Raw genomic sequence first — 27,470 nt, 5'->3', positions numbered from 1 at the left:
AAATCCCACAAATATCTTTTTATGGTTGCATTATTGATTATTAATTTCATATTTGTATTTTTGTTTAGAATTTTCTTCCCATACATACATATAATTCTGTACATAAAGTTAAAGTTTCTAAAAGTAAAATAAAATAACAAACAGAAAAAGATGTTATTTTTCACTTTTAACCGGAACTGACAGATATTAAACAATATCTTTTGTGAAATATTTAGCATGGTGGTTTGTTTTGTCCAACATGTAGCAGAAAAGCTGGGCTCACAGTATTAACATAATTCAGATAGTCAGACAGGAACCTTGTGTGACAACATGCTTTCATCTGATACTACGGAAAGTTAAAACAATCCATGAAAAGCATATTTGGTAAAACCATTCAGTTCAGGACACGGTATTATATGTCTTGGCATGTCTCTCTTGCCCTGCCACGGTCATTATTTTGGGAAAATATTTAGGGAATTTCCACATTTATACCCGGATGACAGATTTTAAGAGTTGCAAAGTTGTCTGGTGTCAGATGTAGAGAGGCAGAAACGTGGAGAGCAGTGATTAAGAAACAGATCAGAGCTTTAATTCCCTACCTCCCTGCCTGCCCAGATTGCTGCTGTTGAGCTGTTTGATCACCATCCTGGCAGTCTTGCTCAACATACTAGAGCTGAAGGCTGTTTTTTTGGATGTTTTCTCTAACTTTAGATATCCTTCTGGCAATACAAACTAATTACTGCAAGAATATTCATTGACAACAGCTCCTCTGTTGTTCCTGCTTCCTATACTTAAAAAAAAGAACACAGACTGCTATTAATATCATTATCAAGCAAACTTGCAGATCTCTGGGGATTGTGAATGTGAAACTGGGAACAATAAAACATGGCATTAAGTCAAAAACAAAGGCCACACAGAAAAGCTTAAAGAGAATTTATAAACACTTCAGACTCAATTTAGTGTTATTTGTGTCAAAAGGTCCAGATCACCTCAAATTGGTTGCAGAGACACTGTAGGCATAAATCTTAAATCTTTACATTTGAAAAATAAATTAAAACTCCTGCCAATGGGATAACATTTCAGTTTTGTTTGTAATGTTTGATCATTCCAAAAAAAACTAAATATTACATGACTTTATTGGAACGCTGAGTCTTCTAACTCAATCTGAATATTACCTACCCCACACACACACGTTTCAAACCCCCAGCTGCTTGTGTCTGTCTATGTTTATGACTTTTAATAACATATAGTGACATAAAGGCTTTAATTAGGGGTTTTCGCTAGACTCACTGAATAAAAATAGTACTGCAAGAGCTGTGAGAGGTACTGCGCCAGGGTGCTAGTCATTTTTTTACAGCAGGTAATTTGCTGGTTGTTTCAAAGGTTTCCTGAATATTATAGCCAAAGAGATTTATAGCACATTGAAGACAGGACCTGCAGCTAAAACCATCTGAATCCTACAAAGAATGTACGACCTGCGTGTGTTTATGTGTGCGTGAGAGAGAGAGAGAGACAAAGACGGACGAAGAGAGGAAGGGAGTGTTGCTTTCAGTGGTGATGCCGACATGGCTGACTATACTGGAAACACTCCCTGTGATTCTGGCTCCTCTAACCAAATCAGCCACACATACAGAATATAGAGAGTGAGAGGCCAAACAAAGACCAGGCATTTAACATTTTCATCATGGCCGCCTAGGCAGTACTGCGTTCACAACCAGACAATCATCTGGCTGATACCAGGTAATCCAGCCTAAGGCCACACCTATTGAGAAAAAGAGAAAAAAAAAACCCTACACCCATCCCGTCTCTTTCACTCACCATCTCTCATCCACACCACCCGACAGAGAGACTCTTTGTCCAGCAGTCTGGGGCATCACAGCAACAACAGCACACCCCTCCAGCCCCCTATCCCCTGTTCCCCCTGTTCCCCCTTTTCAGGATCAAATCCACCCTCCCCCAAAACTGCTTTATTTAATGAACACACCATTAAAGAAGAGACAAGGGAGACAAAGACAGGCAAGGTGTGTGTGTGTGTGTGTGTGTGTGTGTGTGTGTGTGTGGGGTGTTCAGGGTGTGAAAGAGAAAAAAGGCTGGAGGGGTAAAAAAAAAAAAAAAAAAAAAATCCGAGGTGCTAGGTTTTGTGAGCGCAGCAGGAAAAAGTGCTGAAAGCGGTGAAAATGGCTAGCGTCAGAGGGACTGTGTGTGCGTGCACGGATGTCGGGTATTTCCCTGTATTCCATTGTGACCAAAGAGGCCGCTACAGTGAGCAACGTACAAGTTTGGGCCTCTGTTTGCTTTGGTGCTGCCTGTAAAAACTATTTATGTGAATCACTGCAGGGGCAGAACACAGGCTATGGTAAAGAAATGTGTTTCTTTTACAAGATAGACCACTGTTCCACAGAGGAGAAAATTACATTAAGACAACCTGTTGGCTTGTGCAGTAGTTTTTATCCTCTTACGTCCTGCAACCACAGCTACACACCATCAGCCTTTGAACTGCTCACATCTAAGTAGAGCGTAACCTTGTGAAACGACAGTCATGGCCACAGCTTAGCCAGAGGAGAGCAGCCACGAGTTGTGTGTCTGTTCTGTCTGGGAGTGAGGAGCAGCCAGTCTGTCCTCCCTCTGCCACAGCACTTCCATGGGGAACACTAGCTTGCACTGTTTGCAACACAGGGTCTCCGCAATTCAATTAGGAACGTGGTCCTCCTCGCCGTCTAATTCAATCAGGCTTGTGTGAAAGCTATTAGACAACTGGCATTCGCTTCACCCCACACACACACTGGCACACAAATGAGATATTCATTTCTCCCTCTAGGTTTTCATGTCTGGTGCAATTAACAGGTCTGGGACTCTGCATGGCTCCTCACACTGTAAGCCAGTGCGTGTGCCAGCGAGTGAGAGTGACCACTGATGACCTACAAGGTGTAAATCAGGCTACTCTCAAACTCAAGGAGAGCACAGGGTCATTTAAATGGGTTATTTTTTAGGAAACTCCCATCTGGTGTTCATCATTTATAACTAAGACACATCCAACTTTGAGCAACCAGGACATCAACCCTGTAATACCAAAACACTAAAAATAAACTGGAAATAAAGGATAGCCTTTTTGGGGCTTAGCCAATAAAAAGAAGAATCACTACAGCCAGGTATTTAAATGATTAGGTGCCGTTTTTAACTCTGTGAACTTTTGTAGTAAATCCCACCGTTTGAGGTTCAATCATCTCTCAGCGACCCAGAAGTCAGCTTTTTTACTTCGAACACCTCATGCACGGTAAGAGACTTGTATGTCATGAGATATAGGAGGACAGAGTAATGATTGGGAAGTGACTTTTCTCTCTGTGTCCCTCAGCATTTTGTTTTAAGCTGCATCTCCTGTGCAGTTGTCACAGAGCTCCCCTACCTCCTCCCCCGGCCCCCAGCCACCGCCACCCACCAGACTCCTCTGAGACAGATTAGGAGCCGAAGTGAGCAGCAGATTAGCTGGAAATGTGGGACACCTGGGAAATGAGCTCTGAGGGTGCAGGCTCCTCGGGAGGGCTCAGGCTCAAAAGCACACATATAAACAAGACATGTACTGCGCATACTCCGACGAAACTAAAAAACACACAGGACACAGCACCCTGTCATGTCACACGCAGGCACACCCAGAGCTCATTTAATTCCATCTTCTTCTGATACGTATACATCAACACATAAATAAGCAGAGACCATAAAGAAGAAAGCTGCTAATAAACCCCATCTGGCCACTGCCCAGAGGACAATTTCAGCTGGGGCTTAACCTCATATATGTGCCACATATACAAGGCTCACCATCACAAGGCTTGGTATTTACAAGGACACAAAGAAGTGTGGAGCAGCGTTCAGAATGTCAGTAGCAGCTAAAAATACTCGGTAAGGGAAATATTAGTCATGTAACAACTGGTGTAAATTAATTTCCCACTAACTGACCTTATTTCTCATTATCTCTTTAACTTTGACCGTAAATAACACCAGTGAGCAATATGGCATAGATACACTGTAAAATCATTTGATAATCCTAAAAAAACATAAAACTTAAACTCATAAATGTAGCAATTTATTGTATAGCTCTAAATGGAAACCTGTGAAAGAAGGAATTGAAGCCCATTCTTGCACAAACAGGCTGCAATCAACAATATTTTCCATGATCAACGAATTCAGTCTTGCTTGTTTGTTCCACCCAACACTCCAAAACTCAAACATATTTAAACTACAATGATTTAAAACAGAGAAAAGCAGCAAATCTTCACATTTGAGAAGCTAGAAATGTTGCTGTCTTGTGTGCCTTAATCAGTCAAGTCAGTCAGTTAATCTATAGTCGAATGACTAATCAATTATTCAGTCATATCACATCAGCCCTTCGGTGTGACTGAAGTACACATACACACAGTGCACCACCCCACTTCACTTCCCAAACACTCAGGCTGTCTGGAGATAGTGCGTCATTCCCATGTGGCAAACGTTAGTTTCTTGATTCAAACAACGCTGGCAGAGTGGCCCTCTGTTCAAGACCACAACGCTCTCATGATGATCATCAGGTCATAAATACCAAAGGGAAAAAAAATCAGTGAAAACTATCTTAACCACAGTATTTCCATACTGTCTGATAACTACCATCTGTCAATAGAGGAGGAAGCAGAGATGAAAGGAGAGTATCACTGGAGCCATGCATGCAGCACAGTAATAACGTCTGGAATTTTCACTGCGCTGCCTCCTTTTTTTCTTCTTCTTCTTCTTCTTCTTTTCCCACTTTTTTTTCACCACGGGGGGAAAAAAAGAGGCACAAAAGTGGAATGGTGAAATTACAGGCATCTGAGCCAACACATATACTCACAGAGTAGGAGTATGAACAAGGCTAGAGGGTGGGCGGTTGTGGGGAGTAAAGCGGAAAGGGTCATTTCATGCAAGCAGATCACTTGACAGCTTGCTCTCCAGAGGATGGAGGGGTCCAATCAGGTTGCTGGTGGACCCCTTCGGTACACTGGGCTGCAGATGGTTGGGGTGTGGCAGGAGGCAGGTCAGTTTGTCGGCATTAATCTCCATTTAAGATGCCTTGTCAACCTTCAGGATCGACATCACATTGGCGCTAGCGACATTGTATTCCATTATTTGTAATGACAGATCATTACAAGAGCTAGGAAAGTGTCACTTTTGCAGAAAATGGTATATAATATGAAATTATGGCACGGTCCTCCATAAATTAGAGGACCAGCCTCTGAGCTCAGAAGAGGTAATTAATTTAATCAAATTCTGTAGCTGTGGGTATTAGGTAGATGCATGCATGGTGTTCAGTGGTTACAAAATAGGCTAATGCAAATTAATTCTGCTCAATAATTTTGTATAACGATGAAGAATTAATTGCTTTGCAGGCCTAATTTAGGATGGCTTTGTTAAACCATATAACATTACATGCTGTGTTTTAAAATCTTAACTCTGTTTACACAAAAACAGCCTCAGCTTCTGTTCAACCACCCACCACCTACATCCAGTGATGTCCTGTAGGAGTTTATGCTGTTGCATATGGTTCCAACAAACAAAGGCAGTTTGGTTTTATTTAACATCTCACACGGGCTGAAACAAGAGAACTTTCACTGTCATGTGACACCAAGCGTTGGTTATTGTGTTTGTAGGGCTACAAGGTTCGTCATGGTGGGAAGGGGGGGAAAAACACAGAAGTCTTTTCATGTACAGCAATGCCTGAAGGGGCGTACACTGTTTCGAATTTGAAACAGGTAGGAAATTTGGAGACTTAGGAGCGATCAGATGTCAAGAGTGTTAAGCTATCATTGTTGAAGCAAACAAAAGAATGTGGGCAGACTCCTTCAACCTTCACCCTCATGGGAACAGATCACCTGCTGCGCCACAGGATGCACTGAATAGGACAGCATCACTGAAGACACCCACCCACCTATGATAAGATTGTACAGAGGGTGCAATGATGAGTTCTTCCCTTGAAAAAACATCCCCCTGTGGGCAGTCTTTCGCATATATACCACAGCGCACATGCTCTCTGCCTATGAATCATAAAGTTATTTTTAAGGTGTTTGCGCGGAGGACTGTTTACAGTACACTCTCTTTTAGACACATAGATCAATGTGTCTGAACTCTTTATGAGTTTTGACTGGGGCTGTCAGTGCTTCGGCCTCCCAAACCCCCAAATGCGCCCTTTTCTCAAGGACAGCTAGTTGCTAGGGCAACAGGAGCGATTGCCATGTAAGGCAGCTTCCCCACTTCGTTCCGCAGGCTGCACCCGGACCTTACAGCCCTGATCACAGCCTCAGACTGCTGATGACAGTGGGACAGGATGAGTGGAGGTGGAGGTGGAGGAGGAGGAGAAGGGGTGGAAACAGTAGAGGAAGGAGAGAACCGGGACGAATGTGGGATAAATAACCTCAGTGACCTGCTGAAGACATACAGTGGATAGGTCTAGAATTCATATAATTGTCTCTGCAGAGATAAGAAGCAATAATGGATGAATTACGCTGCCCAGTCCGTGAAATAAACAACCCGTTAAAGTTGCCTCACTGTTTCTGAGCTTGCCAGAATTCATCAAAAATCATCTGCTTCGTGCTGATTTCAATCTGCCCTATTTGGTTCAACGGCCAGCATTTTTCTGCCTGACACAACAGCTCCAGCATTCTGGCCACAGGTGAGAGGGAAACAAGGAGAGAGGTGGTGGCAGTGCTGCTAGTGGTAGTGATGTGTTGTGTGTGTGTGTGTGTGTGTGTGTGTGTGTGTGTAGGGGGTGGGGGGGTCCTTTGTGCCTGGAGGCAGATGTAGGAAATAGCTGACAGAAGCAATCACTAGTCTGTATGTGTGTGTCTTTCTGTGTGTCTGTGTTTGTAAAGGACAGCACAGGGAGCAAAAGAGAGCAAGACAGAGTGAGAGAGAAAGAGAGGAGAGCAGGGGGAAGGAGAGAGAGGAGGTGGGGGCGGTGGTGGTGGTGGTGGCTTTACCAGAATCCAAACAAAGGCAGCAAGCGGCAGCTCCGAGCTCAGTGACAGAGGCTCCCTAAGGTGCAGTCTAGCTGATGGACAGGTGGCATAAAGGGGCTTCGTGTTGTCCAGTCAGTAGGGACAAGGAGAGGGGGGAGGTGGGGTGTCACAGGAAAGAAGGGATTGGTAGGAGGGGAGGGGAGGAAGGAAAGGAAAAGGAGGGGGGCATCGCAAGGAGCAGCTGGTGCTGAATCCTGTCACTGTCCCTGTGTAACCCTCCAATACACAGATACAAACACACAGAACACACACACCTCAAACAAAGCACAAAGATAAACAGTACCCTGAGCTGGACTGTGAGTATCATATTCATGGGGTGGATTTTATATCTCCAGCCATCTCTCCCTGGAGTGTATTTATTAAAGATTATATCAACTCTTCTGACCACAAGCATTTAATGAGGCTGCAGGGAGTCTGAGTGAATCCTATTATCCATCTGATCTACAAGAGAGGAAAGAAAAACAACAGCTGTAATACGCCCATTTCGCACGCATGCATGCATCCAAGAAACACACACGCACGCTTGGAGGTATGCATGCAGACAAGAATCACATTACTTAAGTACAAAACAAAAAAGCATCTCTCAACGACCAATTGTATTGTGCTTTGTTTTGTGTTATCTCAATAGATGTTACGTAATCTTCTCCTGAGAGCATATTTAAGCTTTCTGCGAAATCCAAATAGTGACTCCATTAATCGGCCACAACTTTTTGAGATCTTAAAAGGAGTTCAGAATAAACCTAGGTGAAAGTGTAGCACTCAGACAGTGGTAAATTCTCTGATCAGGTGACCATGTGTGAATCATAATAAGCTCAGTCAAGCCATAACACGTCGCAGGAGACTTAAACCACCAAAACAGACTTTACCCTCATACTAGAGAGAATTAATGCAGCCTGAAAGATTGAAATGCGGAAATTGATTGATTGTAACCACACATTTACATACACACAAATTCACACACAGCCACACACACCCAGAATCTCTCCCCTGCACCATTACACCTGCGCCTGAAAAGGCTGGTATTGTTGGGAGGAGATTCATTTGAAGGCTTTAATGGCTGCTATTTAGAGGTGGAATACATTAAATAGCCCAATCATGGTTGCAGAGTAAGGTGGTGGCCTTGGCAAATTTATACTGAGTGAATAGATCGACTAATTAGCCTTTAAACATGTCATTGATTCATCTAAAACAAGGGATCCCTGAGCTATTCATCTGCTTGCTCTGCGTCTTCTCCTGCTCTATGACTACATCCTTAACCCTGATAAAGGAGGGGCTTGGCTGGGTAGTCTCCTTTCCATTTGTCCTAATCAATGGAGGCTGTTCAGCCCAGACCCAGGGGGTCAGTGAAATTAAGTACCCAGCTCACACAGTAAGGGATCGGGCCAATGCTGGGGCATGGGGGGAGATAGGCAAACCCTCTGTTACCTTGGCAACTCTGCTGGTGCTGAGTTTTCCCCAAATTATTCCTTCAGTCCAACTCTTCCCCTTGTTAGGATGGTTTGAGCCAAAATGTCTACTCTCTAAGAATATTGCTTTGCGTGCAGCACACTCATTTCTCACCATGGAAACTCCTTGCAAACAAATTCCAAGTATTGATTTGAACATACACAGCACTGGCGTGAGTAATAAATTATTCTCCGTTGCAGAAGACATTTTATTGCCATGAAAAACTCTCGAATGCTATATGGAATTGCAAATAAATGTTTTTTCAGCTTCTACCTTGTGTTGTATTTCACAAAACAACAAAACTAAAAATGCAGGAGGGTGAGTATTTTTACCATGTAGTGTTAATACCTTACTGAAGATGTGTAAAATAAATAATGTTTAACTGAGGATTAAGTGTAGAGGTAAATAAATGCCTTGATTTCATCAGGCACAGCTCTATAATGTCACATCTTTGATCAGTCCTCTATGTGGGTTGATGCACCACTAGGAGCTGTTTTACAAATGTGAGTGTTTTGCATACCAGATTTTGTTACCTTACTTAAATTTGGACATTATTCCTTGACATATGTAGCCCTACCAGTGTTGTAGTCAACACCAGCTAAACCAAGACCAAGTCAAGACCAAGACAAGACAGTATTAGCCTACTTAGGTAACTAACACGTGGCTAATAATCACCATATCTCTTTGGGTGAGGCACGCAAGCCTCTCTGTAAATATACTGCAGGATTTATAGACTGCTGTGTGTTTTCTTTTGGACATGGTTGCAGATATCCACTGTTAATCCACCATTAACAGTGGTAAAATTTTAAAATTATAAATGAGCCAAGTTACTGGTGCCTTTTGAAACAGGAAGTGTTACCTAGTTCATATTCATTTATTTTTTAATGACCTGCTTCATAAAATACTGAGTTTAATTTGTTAGAAGAACTTCACTGTTGGCACCTGTTGGCTCAGGTGTTTGCTCTATAACTACAGACTGTGAAACAACAAAAAGGATTTCATTAGTGTTTGATTTTAGTGATTAATATGGAAACACTAGTGGTCTTGACCGGTCTTGAAATAGAGTCCTCTTTGTCCGAGATCGAGACAATACTGAGTAAAAATGCAGTTGATTCTAAGACCAGACCGAGACCTTCAAAAAATGGTCTTGAGACTGGTCCTGAGACCAAGACAAATCTTGAGTACTACAACACTGGCTCCTACCATAGACAAATAGGTGTTTTATTTGGAGAAGCAACCGGATTCTTGTGGCTGTCATTCTCTGCCTGATTTCCTGCAAATGTAATCTGCTCTGTGCTGCTTGTTCCATCAGAAATAGACCAGCCAAATATTTTCCCAGAAGCAAAGCAGAGAGACACTTCTGGCATAGATGCTACTGTAACATGCTGGTGGAAGAATTGTCAAAAATGGTTGCAAATGGCAGCTGTGCCCAGTAGAAAAAGTGTGATGATCGGAGGGTAACAATGTTTTCTCATCTTCCCACAGTGCTTGTGAATTTGAGGAAGCAACAGGTTAAAATCCCTTGCACTCATTAGGTCTTCTGGTTATGTAACATGTTCTTACCTATCATCTTTGTTTATAACTTAATCATGTATCTTCTCTGGCTACTTGTTTGAATTAGATTTTTTACTCTGAGGGCCATTTTCTGCTTGGGAACATTCCCTCGTGCTATACCAGGTGTTGGCAATCTGGACCTCAACAACTGGGATTTGAGGCAGGGAGGAAGGAGCAGTTTCTTTTTCTGTATATTTTGGATTTTCTTTTTCCTGGTAGGCCTACAAAAAGATTAACGTCAGCTTCAATGCGATGCTGTAAAGTTATTCTACCATTAAAGCGTAAATGAATAACTTCATGTTGTGAACTGCCTTGACAGTTTTAATTGTTTGTTTTGTCACAACCCTTGCTAATAGCTTAGCGGTTTTAACCATAATAGATTTAAAGCTGTTGTTCCATTTGCTGGTTCACATTCTGATAGCTGAGGTTTTAGATCCATACTTAATATGTGGTGGGGAGTCTCTGGTGAGGCCTACACATCAATCATTCTCAGTTAGACAGAATTAGAGGTATGACTGAAATTCACGAGTCATACATGTCACACACATACACATATAACCTTAAAGCAATCAACCTAGCCTGAGGGCATAGCTTTCCCCTTGGCATGGCTTGCCACATTCCAGTTCTGCATATCTGACATATCCATACAGGCCAGCACACATAATCTTTGATGTTAATGCTTAGGTGCTGAAAAGGTCATTGTAAAAATATAATGGTTGAGTAGATGCCTTTACCTTCTGGGTATAGGTACTGTATTTACTCATATGCTGACAGTCATCTGAGTCATCAAAGCTATATCTGTTTGTGCCCTCAAACAAGGAGAGCTGAGACCAACTATTTAATGCCTATGTTCACCTATACGTACATTCACCTGTACAATGAACACAGGGTTAGACTCGAAATCTGGTTTAGTAGCCCTGATGTTTGCCTGTATAAGTGAAGGTGTTACAGACGTTGAGGAAGCTTGGAATGAGTGAGGGCCTGCAAAAGGGAGACGGGCAGATTAGTCTTGGGTTTCTGGAGGCAGCAGGATTATCACAAGAAGGGTAGTGGGGGTCATGTCAGTTGCACTCAAGACTAAAATCCCCATCTGTAGCAGACCTGGATAGAACGCAATGTGCAAAAACTCTTTACATGTGTTTCAACCTGACTGTAACACCAGATAGGTGTGGTTTTCAAGGAAAAATGTGTGTGTCTTAATGGTTCGGGTTTCTAAACCCTGATAATCTCCTGCTCAAAAACAAATGGGCTAAAATTATGTGCGAAAACTATTTCAGCAGGTCTGGCACAGATAAAGAGAAAAGAGGAGGGGCACGGCCATGGTTAGTCTTGCTTCGCTGCATGAAAGTTTGATGAGGAAATGGGAAGGGCACCCATCCAAGACCTTCGATTTGTGGACTCCTGCCAACTCTCTTAACCAGAGACATAAGCAATTGATTAAAGAATAAGAAAAGTCCTACTTGCAGTCCTGTGTGGTGATTTTTATGGGCTCTTTACTTAGACTGCATTTGAAAAGTGTATCAGACTTTGTCTGACCTAACCGGCATGGTAAGAATCTGCCCCATCCCTCCTTCACATTTAATCCATGCTGTCCGAATCGCTGTGCCAATGTCAATAGACTATACTAAGTATTTGATTAAAGACAATAAAAAAATCAAGGGTAGACAAAGCTATTTTCTTTAAGGATCTGTGCTTTAGCTGCAATGCTCTTTTGGATAGACGACCTATCAAGAAAATGTTCTGCAGGGTACCACCAGGGGCCTCCTACGAGGTCAAATACCTTCTTATCAGCACACTAACAGGTTCTGGCTTGACAAGCTCAATTAGCCAGCGCTTAGTGCAGTGTATGAGGAGACCACGCTCTCAGCACGAGGCCCATATCAACAGAACCAGGGAGATGACAGACAAGCCAAGCCCACAAAGGCCTGATTGTGGTGGTGCCTGGAAGGTCGGTGAATGGGTAAAGAGGGAGGAAGGACTTATGTTCTCAGGGGTTTTGTGATGTGGCTGATAAGAATCTCTCAGCTGAATGACAATGCCACTGTAGAAAGTCTTCTGGATGAATTACCTCCATTGAGGTCAAAATCTTTAAATCTGCATAATAGAAGAGAGTGCAGATAAATTAGGTTTAAATGAAAGATTGTTCTTGTGAAATTGAGGATATACTGTATCTAATACATTGTTTCCTTTTACATACTAACTGCACTAACTGACAAAGCCAGACAGCTTGCAGCATACCTTTGACGTGGCAGCTGTATTATTTGGATTAGGATGAGCATAAAGATAAATAGTGAGGTGTTTAGGCATGTCACCCAACTGTTTTGATAAAACAGTGACAGCATTTCTGGATCGCAGCTTCCTTGAATAGCACAACAGTGATCCTATTGATGCCCATCCCTCTTGCAACACAATACGAACAGATAACGAAGCACGTTAGAGCCATGATTTCAATCATAGCCAGTCATTCCGTAATGGGAAGGCTGCCTGCTGGCATGGAGTAGACACAGATGGAATTCAAGACATCTTTTGCCAAGCTTTCACTGGCTCTTTTCCCCATTGCCACACTTTAATAGCAGTGAGGTACAACACTGTGAGTGATATGAACTTAATCACACTGCTTGCAGGCCCAGTTAATCTCAGAACTTTGCACCGCATTGAGATAAAATGTCTCCTGACGGCCTTGAGAGCATACACAAGCATTTAATGCCTTAATATGCACTCGCGCTCGGGTTCCTGCATGGAAGATTCATATGCACTCATGTTGCCAAGAGTCCACGAATGCATGATGGTTTCTTGGACTGTGCATCAAACTCAAGCTCTGTTTTGTCTAACTCCACTCAGAACATGTGGCTGTGTCTTCTTCCTCCCGCAGCCTCGAGACAAAAAGCGCAAGAAAAAAAAAAAAACTACTTATCTACAAGCAATCTGTTGAAATAGGTCATTATGGTGGAGGCATGCTGTAAATGCACCGCGTCCCCAAATCAATACGTGAATTGCTATATTTAGTAAGAAGGTCGCAAGGAGGAGTTTTCAAGGCTGTACAAGGAATGAGAGACATCAACGAATCAGCTCTGTTCTTGACTGAGGCCTGCTTATTTTAGATGCAGATGGCTCCAAAATGTCTTCTCTGTGGAGAGTTGAGATATCCCTCATGGTGGCTGAAAATGTCACATTCTGTTCGGTGTCAGTGTCAGAACATTACCCTTCAAGGCGCTACTTTGAGACAATGTAATTCGAAATATTCATTGCGTGTGTGTGTGTGTGTGGGGGGGGGGGGGCATAGTTATTCTAATTGATTCAATGGTATGGTTAAAAGGATTGACACAGTGGTGAATGCATTTTAGTGTGTCATCTTAGATGAACAGTCACTAGAACATTAATCACTTCAGAAATTGTAGTAACCCAATATCTAAGATTTAAAAAAAAACTCAAAAAAGTAACTGTGGATTTGATTTATTTTTTCCAGAATATATTAAAAACAGCTCTCAGAGGCATCCTGCACTTTGGCACTGACAAATATATCCATAATCTCAAGTACATGTGCCATTGACAGACCTAAACTCAGCCAATTCATGTCATTCTGTAAGGGGAGAAGAATATGCTCCCTTGCCAAGTGCATAACATCATGTAGTGTGGTTAAGAGAAAAATAGTAAAGGTCTACAGTATACCATGATCTCTTCCTCTAAGACTCTCTTCTTCTTCTCTGTGTTGCCAGTTCACTTTCTAGTTTTAACTCTATTTGTGTCCCTGTGAGGTGACAAGGTCTGTCTTTTTGTTTCAACATCATCATGACTTTGCACGGTAGGGAAAAAAAAAAGAAGCTAAAGACAAGAGTAGAGCAGAATCAAAACAACCTCATTAATAACTGTGACTAATGTATTCCAGACAGCTCTTTAAGCCTGTTACTTCACAGAGAGGAGATGCCCGTACAGGAAGGGGGAGGCAGCGGTGGCCCTGGTGTGTGTCGAGACGGTGTCATACCGAGTGGGTTGGCGGGGTGGAATGAAAACACCCCACACATGAAAATGCCCTGATCTCTCCCCCACCTAAACCGCCAAAATAACTCTGTAGAGACCACACAGCCTTGAGATGACCACAATAAACCAGAACACTGGTCCCAGCACGAAGTGAGCATTTCCCAGGCATCAATATGCTGCGAGGCCAATCCAGGCTTTGTAGTAAACACTGGCGGGTGGTTAATGTCCTGTGTGGAGTTTTGTACGTGATTTTTCTGTTTAGCCTGTTGACTGTGTCTTGCTGTTTCACTGCCTGGCTTTCTTAACTCAGTCTCTCTTTGAGTCATATACATTTCATCTACAGCGTCTTGCTGTGCATACCCATGTTTTCAGTAAATAGGAAATCAAATTCTGACCTAAAGTAGCTCATATTTCTCTCTCTTTCACATCAATACTTAAAACCCATTACTTAGAGGTGATGGATTGTCAACAACCGAGTATAATCAGTTCTGCCTTGCAGGAACTTGAGTTACTGGACGTGAATATAGAGCCATGAAAAGTTCTGTGTTCACTGGGTAGAGCTGGAAATATTTCTTTTTTTTTGCTACTGGCCACTCTAAATGCAGAGAAGCAGCCTCATTTTCTAAAGCACAAAGTAAATTTTATGGTGTCTAGAATTATCGAAACTTGTGGGGTCTACAATTACACCGAAATTGAAATAATAATAAAAAGCCTACTAAAAAGAAATGACGCAGTAATTACTGTCTAATTTTCACACATGATGGGGACATAAAAACATTATGATATCCCAGCACTGTACTTTAACTCATGCTGTGAGGTGCACAGGAAGCGACTGTTATTTTTCCGTCCAAGGCAAAACAGAGCAGTCTTCTCATTAGCTTGTTGTTTACAGTCTCACCTCTTCCTTCTCTATATACATTCAGTATACACAGAAAATCCCTAAAGGCTTTACAGTAGAAACTGTGGGAAAATAGCACTAATCACGAGGCAATGACCTAGAGGTGGAAGGGAACAACAGGGAGGAGAGGGGGAATATGGGGAGATTATTCTCACCCATAAACCACTGGTATGTACTATAATGGACTAGTATGAATATTCTAATGGACTAGATAAGGATTAGCCTAGCAGATTGTGCTACGCTTTTCATCTTCTGAAGCGTGGTTCAAAAAAAGAACTGTATCCTTTGGATGAACCCGGTTCTTTACAAGAGTTGTAAGAATTAGAAAAAGCGTGTCGAACCGTACCTTTCAGCAGAAAGCTTGGGAATTCCACAGGAGAGTGGAACAGCTCATTATATTGAGTAATTTATTTGCTTAGCAGCTGCCCAAGGGGAGGTAAAAAGTTTTAACATCCAGAAAATTCTGTAAGTAGTCCATTTACAAAGCAGAGCTGTCCCCTGCAGCAACAGCACACCATCCCCCTTCAACCAGACTTCAACAATTAAACCAGGCCACTGGAGCAAAGATTGTTTTCCTGCCCAGCATCGAGTATGCTCATCCTGCACAATTACAGTCTTATTAATTGAGTACCATGATAAATAAGCAAAAGTATGCTGTGAGCCCTCTGAATACTGCAAACATTGTGTGATGGGAAACAAAAAAAATCTTTCTGGGAAAAAAATGTATGAACTATAGATAGGATAGGATACTGTTTCTGTACACCAAAGACTGACAGATTATATTTTTATAGCATGATCTTGTAGGCTTTAACTATTTGTAACCATACTAACAGCATGTCCCCAGGGATAGCAATGTCTGTCAGTCTATTGGTTGCTCAACCATTTTGGTCCAAACTGAAATATCTCAACAATTACTGGATGAAATGCCATGAAATCTGGTTCAGACATTCTTGGTTTCCACATGATGAATCTGCACAATGAATCCTAATAATCCCCTGAATTTTCCTCTCCACTCCACCACGAGTTTGGCATGCAGTTTTGAGTAAAATGTTCCAACAACTATTGAATTGATTGACCTGGAAACGTGGTGGTCCACTCATTCACGCTATCCTCAGAATGAGTTGTAAGCACTTTGGTGAATTTGGTCATTGAGTACATGGGATACTTTTTTGTGCTAGTTAGCAAATGTTAGCATGTCAAAATACTAAACTAAGATGGCTATCTGGGTAAACATTATACCTGCTGAACATCAACATGTTAAAATGGTCATTGTGAACATGTAAGCATGTTGCTGTACCTACACCCTCGCAGAGCTGCTTAGATGACTATAAACTTGGCAAAAGGTGGATATCTCTTAGGCCTTTTCACCTGATGAAGATCTGACTGTGATCTTAACTTTGTCTATTCAAATAAATTTGAATATAGTGTCCAGGTATACATCTTTATCAATACCTCTTGGGCCTTGGCACTTAATGACATAAGCAATACATGTATTGAAAAAAATATTCACCTGGATTCTCTCAGCACTCAGGAACACACAGGTAGTAAACCAGCCAAATAAACAAAGTACAATCCTGCAGTGGTGGCTCTCGACAGGGGAGAGCTTAACTTTACATTGACGGGGCTTTAGAGGCATGTGTTCAATTTCAAACTCAAACACCACTCGCAAACCTCCCGGGGAGGATGATGACAGAAACCTTTGCTATGCCAGTCCAACTTTTGAGTTGACATTAGCCAGTGGCTTTTCTAAACATTTCGGAATTAAATCCCAAAGCAAAATAAATCTCAATATAAACTGCTTGATTTGGTTGTTGATTCTGCTCAAACACTGCAGAGGCCCGGGTAAGTAGATAAAGCTCGTGTGGACACGATCACCTCATAGGGATTCACTGAGGTTAACGGAGATGTTGCCCTTGAATCCAAGGATACTTTCTGTTTGTTGTTTTTTTCTTATTTGGTTCCAGACATTGGAATTAGCTGTTAATTGAACTCAGCGTTTTTGTTTTTCTTTGAGAACAGCAGGGTGTACTTTCTGACTCTAAATCGCTTTGATTGCCAAGTAATGAAATCCACAAGAATTTATCTTAATGACACTGCAAGAGCGATATATCAACAACTCAGAGATTTACAGTGCGTGCTGACTCATAGTGCAGAGTAAAATGGACCTTGCAGTGTCCATCAGATCTAGATCAGTCTAGTAAATGTACAGCAACAAAGACCTAGGATTAGGGGAATTTACATTGTTTAACTGTTTATCTACTCCATTTTTCCAAGTGCTGTAAGTCATGGTGTGTAAGGCAGTTACTGTATTTTCAAGAACTGAGAGGCCTTATTTTTAGGTAGACAACCACACATTTTACAATTAAATAATGTGTTTTGAAAGGAGCTGTATCAGGAAATCTTCTCGGTGCATAGTAAGTAATCCTTCACTTGAAGTCAAACTATCAGAATCATAAAATACTAGAGTTAGGAAGTTTATGGCATTAATATTCTCTCCCTGTGATGTTTGCCTTTTAGGCAGCTCAGAGGAGATGATCTCTTGTGGTTATTAGTGCGGTATGTTGATGGGTGGTGAGGCATAAAACAGCGATAACAGTATGAGGAGAAGAAAAAAAAACTCCTTGTGTGTCCTTGCTAATATTTCTCTTTCACTTTTACCTTTCTATTCTGATCTATCTCTGCCCTCCCATTTCTCTGCCTCACCGATGCAGCCATTTAATCTTTAATCACCTGAAGTTTAACAGGAGAGAGATCTTTGTTGGTGGGTGATGTTACTTATTTTAGAATCCATTATACTATACTTCTGGAGAGTCTTCTCCGTAGGGGATGAAATGCCTATTCTCTGTTTCACTGTACTGTTACCAAGTCAAAGTGTGGGCCATTGCAGACTGCAGTCATACAGTTACATAAGTTGTTGTTCTTCTCAAAGGAGCCAACTGTCAAATAATTCATTGCAATGAATAGCTGGTGAAGTGTACAACTAACAGATGTTTTTGTAATTTACACTAGTGGTAAGGGGGCCGCAAGACTAAGCACCTTTATATTTTCTTGTGCCGCGATACTATGATGTTGTATGAGATTGAATGACCATCGGGTGTGAAGCAGAATATAGACTCAACCCTTTCAGCTTCTTAGTGAGAGACCAAGGAGCTAACTGTGTGCGAACAACTGTGCTCATCTCTTGGATACTATGGCCACAGTACACGTGGCATATCCCACCAATGTCAGGAATGGATAAGCTTTCTCTGCTGCTCTCACTTTTAGAACAGCTCTAATGTAGGTCAACGGCACACAACACCAAGACACCACAATTTTCTCTCAATGTTGACCGAGTTCTAATACATCATTGGAAAACAAGGTCACAGATACTCGAGAGGGATTCCTGTCTTTAACACTGAGCCCGATTGTTTCTCATCTTTTATCCAGACAGATGCTTGATCCATCAGTCTCACAGCGACTTGAATCCTCTAACAGGACTCGAGTCGAGGACATGTGAGAAAGGGCACACAGGGATGTTTTGACAAAGCCCCGGCCTTGTGCCTGATGAGAAAAGAGAGGCACGCATGGAGGGATCTCTATATACTGAACAGCTCTCATTTCCTCAGTGTCAGTACAGCCGGTCCAAGGCCAATTTTTCATGAACAGAACCATAAGGTCTCAGGGTTGTCACCTAGCTTTTTCTCTCATGGAGAAACACCAGAAAACTGTCTGTGGTCATCAGGCTGTCTGGTATCTCAGGGCTCAGGGTAAGACAGGTGTGGGTGTTACAAGCAAAAACCAGACCTGCAGGAAGCCTCTACAGTCGACAAGATGACCAATAATGTAGAAAAAAAAGAGGGATCGGGATTACAAGAGGTCATACTGTCTGAATTTGAGATTCAATAGATGGTTGGGGATAATGAGGAGAGTGACGGAGGGGCATATGGAGCAGAGTCCGACATGTGCAAAAACATGTGGAAAACGTTTACAGGCTTTACAGGCCATGATCTTTGAGTTCAGGGAGATTCGCAGGGATCGCGGGTCACGTTATCACATCCGCATATGATGGATGATAAAGTGTACAAGAACCTTGTATACCCACACAAGGTTCTTGCATACTATATGGAAGATGTACATGTATTCATGCACTGTAATGTGATTTGTGCATTCATTACACTGTAACACATATTAGAGATTCAGTATGTGGGTTTAATTTAGAGTTTTTCTCTTATTAAACTCTTTCCTTCCTCTCATTAGAGGAATTTGTTTGTTTTTTCACTCTTCTGCTGTCTGGATGTGAGCAGGGTGCAGAACAAACAGAGAAAAAAGAAGATTGGTGGGCACAGAGGGAGAGAGAGAAAGAGAGAGAGAGAGAGAGAGAGAGGCTAGCACCTGGCCATACTGAAATCCCATCACAGTGGGGAGGAGGGAATAAAGGCTCTTGAACGTTCCCTTGGGTCTCTGTGGACAGGATGACATGTCTTAGAGCCCGCCCGTTCGCTTCGTGCTGTACAACATCCTACACCGTGTACACCCTCTATCAAATACACATCACAGAGCCGTTATTGGATCTAAATGAAAAGATGTAGTAATGAAAATTAAGTGATATTGCATATGATGCAGAAATTAAGTGACGTTGTCTATGATGCCATTTAACAGACGAACGCTGCAGTACTGAACATCTGTTCAGGCGCTAATTTGTATTCCTTATGCTTAACTAAACGACTCCTAACAGCAGTCAAAGCCACCATCAATTTTAGAAAATAAGTATGACTTTTACGTTAGCATAATATTGTGTGAATTGTGTAGGCAGACTGTAGACATTTTGGTTTCCCTCTCTCTTCTTATTTTCTCGCACTCCCTCTCTTTCTGTTACTGCAGCCCAATGCAAACCTTTATTCTTCATCTTTGTCTGCACAATGCACAATGCAGCAAAAGCCTTGAGGGGGTGTGTTTGTTTTGTTTTGCTTTGTGTCTTGTTCCAGCGCAGGGGACAGTCATCCAGTCATCAGCGTGGCTGTTCCCCACGTGCGCTGTTAGTCAATTAGGGCTGCCATTAAAGACAGAGGCACCCAGGGAAATAAAGGCAGCGGTGTGGATTTGTCTGTGCTACGCTGATTTCCACCCTTAAACCCTCTCCAGACGAAAAGACTGCAATAATTGGGCTTCTGACAGTGGGTTAGGGGGACTCATTTCCTGCCTTCACCTCCTCCCCTCCTCTTTTCCATGCAATCATGTCTATCCAATCATGTCTTCCCAGCACCTACCTTTGCACCCGATCCCCCTAACTCTCTTTATCTACAACCACATTTGGCTGAAGAATTACTGAAGCCTTTCCTGCTTAATCTAATTGCTCTGGTTGCAACTGCAGGAACCTCACTTCCAAGCAGCTACTATCCCACCACTGATGCAGACCACACCAAGAGGCCGACGTTAAAAAAGGCGCTAGTGTTCTTCTGAATTTCCCACACTGTGACCTAAAAATGCTTATCACTCATGTGATTTACAGACTCGCTGTTGGGCCTGTCATGCATGTTCAGTAGAATGGTATAAACCTGATGGTTTTTGCGATTATTTCTACTTCCTTTAAGTGGAAGAATATGTAACAGTTTTTATCCACTGTCATGCTGTGTGACAATAAATCTGGGCCACACAGATGACACTGCTTGTTTTACGATACTTACTATAGAACCATTAACAAAAACATGACCAAAAGACGAATCAAGCTGTGACAGATTGTATCCATCTAAAACTTCACTGCTCTGTAACACAAGCCACGCTCCCATAGTCGGGACCCTTGAACTCACAATAGCATAGGGTTAGATGATCAGATTACAGTGAAAAAACACACATGGGCATTGTTAAGGAGGTTTGCAATTCCACCCATGAACATGGCTCTCATTGTGCCCCACTAAAGAGAATGCTTTTCATTCTGGAGTGAACACCAAGGGCAAACAGGACCTTGTGTCTCTGTGGTGCAGCATCTCCTCAAGGCTCTGAGGCGAAGAAGGGTCTCTCTTTACAGGGCCATCTCTGCTGAAAAGCGCTGGTGTAGTTGCTTCACTCCCAGCACTTCTTAGCGGGGGAAACTTAATCTCACTTGTAAGACAATCTCAAAGAAAAAGACTTCAGCAATTTGATGTAAGCACCCCTTCCTATTGTCAATATTTTGACAGATTTCATGACAGCATAATTATTCGCTGGGATCCCTGCCAAGGATTTAATTGTTACATGCGTAATTACACGTTTAGTTGCAGAGATGTTGGAACAAAGCATTGGTTGCGTTATTAATACTGCAGTACAAATAGACTCTTTTCATCTTGGCTGATTTATGCTGTCTCTGTGGCTCCATAATCCAGCTATGAAAGTGGATATCTTACAAACCCTCTGAGGGCACCTCTCGCAAATCAATTCATTACCCCATAATATTGTCAGGCAAAGGCGCATCTTTCATAGATCAATTCATTATCCAACTTCTGGCAGTTGAAAGGCAGTGACTGACCACAGTTTCAAGTACTGATATCAGCTTTCAGAGTTTAGGAAGATGACTAGAAAGTAGACCAACTGTTGGCAGCCTTCCATCAAGAAGGGCTAATAAACAATGGGGTGGGACCACCGAATAACAACCGTTGTAACTGTAATGGTTTTATTTTCTTTCTTGGTAAAATGCACTCTCCCCTGTTGTTTGCACTGAGGCTCGTAACTATTGTATGAAGTCATAAATATCTACAGCATTTTGCTGCATTATACAGCTGCAATCTCACGATAATGTATTTGTTTCATAAAGTTTTATTATTCAGTCACTGCGTCAAGTGATCAGTGAAGACCAGATGACAAAGAGGACTGTCAAAAGTCTGTCTGTGTACTTGTGCTCCTGTCAGGGCAGATACAGTTGAGCCCTGCAGTGCTCAAATCTATAACATCCAGTACTGCAGTGGGGGTGATGAAGAGGAGAGCAAGCAGTTAGTGAGGCTTTTCTTTTAGAGCTTGGGTAAAAATGGCAGTGTACAGCAGGTATGGTGGTCAAATATTGAAGGTGAAAATACACATTTTCTCAGTCAAATAGCCTCAGGCCCAGTGGAGCAAGGATATGAATGAATCAACATGCTTCCCCTGTTGAACTGACAGTATTTAATTGTATAATCGCATTTAGCACAAAAACAACCATGACTGAGGACACCCCTGAGATGTTCCAATCCACCACATGCAGTGAATTACATGTAGGTCAGAAAACAAGCAGATTTGTGTAATTATGTGGGGATGTGGATGCAGTGTAGCTTGCTACAGAAGAGTAGCGATCTTCAAATGCCTCCTATTGGCCTGTATTCCTTGAGGAGGAGCTTGTGCCTGTCCTCATTAGTAGTCATTGAACAGGGCTTGGCAGTGTTTGTGAGGCAGCACCCATCACGTTTTTTCCTCCCAGCACACAGACACTGGGGGATGTGTTGTAATTACAGGCGTGCATAAGAGAGGCAACAACACACCGATCTCGAACGCAGGTGGGTGGTTTGTTGTGCTGGGCTAGAGCAGCACGGTTCCAGTCTGCAGGCTACGCGCCGTCGTGCTGTTTTCGAGTGATCAAGATCTCTAAGCACGTTGACCAAATACCACCTGCCAGAGTGAGGATAGGGCAAGGCGCAGGTAAATGTTGGGTACATTGATGTTTTGAAAAGCCAAATCAATTTGCCTGTGAGGGAGTTCAATTGATAGGAAAATACAGGGAATTTTTAAGAGAGAAAAAGAAATCTAGAGGTTGAAGGAGACATTCTAGCAACAAAAGGTCAGCACACACATTTTACAGAGTGAAAATTGTTCTTTGTGTTTTCTTTTCATTTCTGTTGAGCACGAGTTCTATTAAATATTCACAGATCTCGTTCGGGAGAGGCTGAAACATTTTTTTAATTCTAAAAAGCAATAACTTACCTCCTCACAAAATTATACTCTAAAAGTGTTTATAATGGACTTTTTTAACCCTAACCCTTTATGTAATTGTTTAATTGCAAAAGCTGACAAGCCATTGTGATTTGCAACCAAACACCTGTGATGAGCAACTCCCCATCCTTTTATAGCAGCTGAACATGAACAGCCAGCAGTATATTTTCAGATCAAACCCGAACTAGAATATTGATGTGAACTGCCACATTAAGCAATTCTTCTCTGTTAAGAAATAAACAGAAAGGAGTGATGACATTTTTTATGTAAATATGGTGATGGCTTCAGTTGATTAATCCAAACACAGAATGAATGCTTTCCTTAATGCATTTAATACATGGCCATATATCAGCTGAATGGGAGTTAAAAGATCGGTGCACTACCAGACATAGACACTGTATGGATTGTATCCTTCAGTGTTTGGATTACTGTGTTATGATGGCAGAGCAGACTGATTCATTAGGATTAGCAGATTTAATGAAAGCATACCTCGACACACAGTCCCATTCTCTACAGCCTCGTTTCCAGCCTTGCACATGCAGCGTCCGATGGGTACCATCCATTCTCCATCTCCATTGCAGTACAACTTAATTGGCACATCCACCTCCTCCGCGTTAGGGATGCAAACTCCTCTTGCAGCCACCAGGGAGGTGCTTTCAGCTCCTGAGAGTGTCTCCTGGAAGAGGGCCCCATTAGTGATGATGCGGGGACACTTCCGGTAAAAGACGCGAACAGCGATGAGCGACATGCAGCCGCCATAGTCCTGGAATGCCAGGTAGAAGCCATTTCGGGACACAGGGCCGAAGCTCCGGACCTCAGTGTTGATCTTCATCACTCTGCCCCCTAGGTCCACCTGGGAGAAGCTCTCGTCTGCTGCGATGGTGTCAACTTTGATCCAGGGGTTCTCCATCCAAGCTGGGGAGGTTCTGGTGGCTGTGTCGGCATCAGATTCATAGTAATAGAGGTTAAACGTCTCTTTACAGGAGCCTGGCACGTTGGGAATGCTACTGCAGTCCCTCACGGAGAACTTCATCTCCACATGGATCCGCTGAGCACCACGGCGTCGGATGTACTTGGTTCGTACCCAGTTGTTCTGATTGTTGTCGAAAACATTGCAGACCTGGTACGTCCGTATGGTGTTCATGTTTTCATCATAACCGCTCACCTCCTCCCACTGTTGACCAAGGAAAGACATAAATATATTTACATTTTAATACAGAATTCAATGAAAAACAATAAAATTGGCAATTGAGTCACATAGTTTGAATTTGATTCATTCAATTAAGTTCAATTCAACTGTAAAGCAGGAAATGGTCTGCCTGTTTCCTATTAATATAAACCCCCACGCTGATACCTATTTTGCTGCACTAACAAGAATGTTTTCATGCACACTTTATAATATTTTGATTACTGGGAGTAATCAGCTTAAGACAATATTTTGATTAAATTGATTATATGGTGCAAAGAAACAAAATAACCCAGTTTCCATGGAAGCATTAGACTCTAAAGGAACAAATAAGAACCAGCCTCCTCTCGTTTTTGTGGTAAAACTGGTATATTAACAAGTATAGTAAACAAATATCCAATTTGTTCAGTCGAGTAAATAAAAAATAAAATCATTTTACATAACACTATTAGTCAGAGGGCTTACTTTTTAAATGAGAAACACACTATGGTTCATTATTTGGATCTTATGTATAAAATGACTTGAAATTCAAGTTGTGCATGTATGAGAACAGCTGCTCTGTGATTACTGAATGAGTTCCAACTTTAGGACATTTCTAGGACAGGGTATATGAACTTGCTGTCATCTGTTACCTGGCACTTCGTACCATGCTGACTCTGAAAGGTAAATCAAACAAAGGGAGGTTGGCATTTTAAAAACTGTATTTGGATTATAGCATCAATCTGTTTGCCCTTTTTTGTGCAGTTAATGGTTTTCTGTAGTTTTCATCTGAGTATGATTTATTACACTGTACTCAATTTCCAGGACGACATCATTATTATTATTTCAGGATGTTAAAAAATATAAGCCCTGCTTTGTATAGACAGACAGCTTTGATGTTTACTGTCTACTTTTCTCTCATTGAGGAAACCATGCACATCCCGAATGCTTTAAGTGAAACTGAGACGTGACATTAAGTCACTTGAACAGAGCAGAGAGGTTCTGGTTTATGTGATAGTCCATAGTCTTAATAGGACACATTCATAGCACATACTGTAATGGGTTATTGACATTGCAGTGAAAGCTCCTTTCACTACAGCAAAGCACTGAGGAAACATCACATGAATTTTCCCCAATCAAAGTCATACTTAATTGACATAATCATATTACACAGGTAATCATATAAAGAATAATCAATGGGCAATTTTACACCAGGTTTTTATGGTTATTCTGTTCTACTTCAAAGTCCACATACTGCTCTTTGTGTTCTCGCACAGACTGTACAGACTCCACATGCAACCTCTGTGGTTTTTCCTGCCCTTTGGCGAAGCATCAAACCAGCTTTAAACACCATGCGCTCTAACCACCGAGCAGGTCATGACCTTGACCTCAGCATCTCAGCCCAGGAAAAACCTTGTTCTCAACCCCCAAGAGCCGCTTTGCATCCCCTGCACTCTCTAGTGCTTCCCCCCTCCTGCTCCACCTTCCCCCTTCACTCTTCACTTCACAGCTGATATAATTTCTCAAATTAGTGCCCACTTAGTGAGGATTCTGACAGATTTTGACGGGTTGGGAGAAGAAAGTCACCCCTCTTGTTGCAAACTAGAGTTCCATCAAACACTTTTTGACTAATTAGAACAGCTTTAGTTCTTAATTCCCATGTCCTGATTAATCAACACTTGTGTGATTTTGGCTTGACCCAAAATCAAACCATTACAAGAGCCAACGTAAACAGAAAACACTGGTGCAGCCAGAAATAATAATGATGATCAGAATAATGAGAATGCAGCTGAACAGAAAACAAAGAACTTTATTATCTGAATCTTGCTTGTCAAAGCTGAGTATGTAAGTCCACTTTATGTTAAATCAGGGTCAACAGATTTTGACATTAATGCTGCCAATTTAACTGTTAAATCTGATCCTAAAAAATATCAAATGTGAATTTGAGTTCTACAATTATAAACTATGGATAAAAATGTTTAAAATGTGTAAGCAAGAATCATTTCTTGGCTTAGACTAAATATAGACTAAGTAGCTGCCGAAATTAACACTGCGTGGGGGGATGACTTAAGGATAAATGTGTCTTTTGGCCCGTACTGGCAGACATTATCATCGCAGGTCATGAGCAGCCATTGACCTTCCCACTTGTTGAGGAGCAGCAGGGAGGCTGTGGGCCAATTAAACAAGAGCGGACAGTTCGCTTCTACTGAGCACAGAGCGTTGGACAATCACAGTTTAATAAAATGAATGCAAAGACAGGTGGTGGTTGCTGCTAATGAGGGATGCAGACAGGGGAAACTGCAGGGGAAAGTGTTGGCAGTGATGTGGGGGGAAGGGTTGAGCTAGGGTAAAAAAAGACCCCAAACAAAATGCGTTTTGATGGAGGGCCCCTTTTTGTCCTGTCATGGCCCCTTTACCCTGCTTTCATCACAGCCAGTGGAGGGAAGCAAATGGGGCATAATAAGAGCCTAACGATCAAGCACAGAGTGTGAAATTAGAAGAAACGTCTTCATTTTCACAGCTCTCTCCCTTGGCTCTTTACAGAGAGTGCTATAAAACGGTGGTCATGTGTTTTAAGTACAGAAGGTGGAGGTAACCCTGATGGTGGGTGTCAAGATGGATTAGTTAGAGGGGATGAGCTGCCCTCAGCTGACGATGCAAACAAAAACCCCAGCTTATTCCACCCAGATTCTGTTACATTTGCCGAAATGTTGTTTTTCTTGTTCTCTGAGTGTGGAAATCAACAGCCGTAGGGCTGAGTGCATTGACTAGTGCATTACTATAATATAAAATAAACAGATGTTTCAGACCAGAATGATCAAAGACATTTTCTTAATAACCAAAGGCATACCAAATATTATCAAAACCTAATTGCATTTATGAAATATTTGGGGTTTTTTTCCCGAGCTGTTTTCCTGGCACACTGGATGTGCTTCCTGTCTCTGAGAAACGCCACACACAAACACATACTCAATAAGAAAAAACAATAGTGTGAAACAGAATGCACGACTGGGTTCAAACAAAAAAGATACTGTTTTATGTTTAATTGGTCTCGATGGGGTCCTGAATCTAAAAATCCTGGGCTGAATAGTGTTGGCAATTCATTTTCAGTGTTTGGTTTAACTGGATAGGTGTTACCTATCTATTATTCCAAGCACAGTAAAACAAACACTATATGTGTACTTGCATATGGTAGTGAAGCCTCAAGTGTACATTAACAAACGTTTTAGTGCTACATGAATGATACCAAAAAGTCACTTGTTAAATTTATGGCTGAGGCGATTATTCCCATACAAAGTATGACAAAATTAACATTTAAAGTCTGTACAAAGGCAATTCTAAGATTCTTTTCAAAGTACAATAAATATGTTGAAAAATAGTTGCTGAAAATGTGAAAAAACTTTGAACAGTTAGAGGTTAAACTTTTCACCAGTTTTCAGTCCAGGATTTTTTGGGTGGTCCTAAAGTGTGGCTCGATTACACACTGAGGCCACCCTGAGCAGACCCCTGCACCCCTAGCAGA

The 27,470-nt window shown here is 41.9% G+C and overlaps 1 protein-coding gene across 4 annotated transcripts in view; it reads right to left on the bottom strand.

The window, feature by feature from the left end:
• Positions 1–27,470, bottom strand: part of ephb2b (eph receptor B2b) — a 118,032-nt gene that overhangs the window by 39,569 nt on the left and 50,993 nt on the right. For all 4 annotated transcript variants that reach the window (XM_027279418.1, XM_027279420.1, XM_027279419.1 and 1 more), the window contains exon 3: positions 23,272–23,956. In XM_027279418.1, coding sequence (XP_027135219.1) covers positions 23,272–23,956 — 685 coding nt within the window. The remainder of the gene's footprint in view (positions 1–23,271; positions 23,957–27,470) is intronic.

Source organism: Larimichthys crocea, chromosome VI (assembly GCF_000972845.2).
Source record: "Larimichthys crocea isolate SSNF chromosome VI, L_crocea_2.0, whole genome shotgun sequence".
NCBI classification, from domain to species: domain Eukaryota; kingdom Metazoa; phylum Chordata; class Actinopteri; family Sciaenidae; genus Larimichthys; species Larimichthys crocea.
Note: the sequence above shows the minus strand (reverse complement) of the source record. Positions and strands in the feature narration are given on the sequence as shown.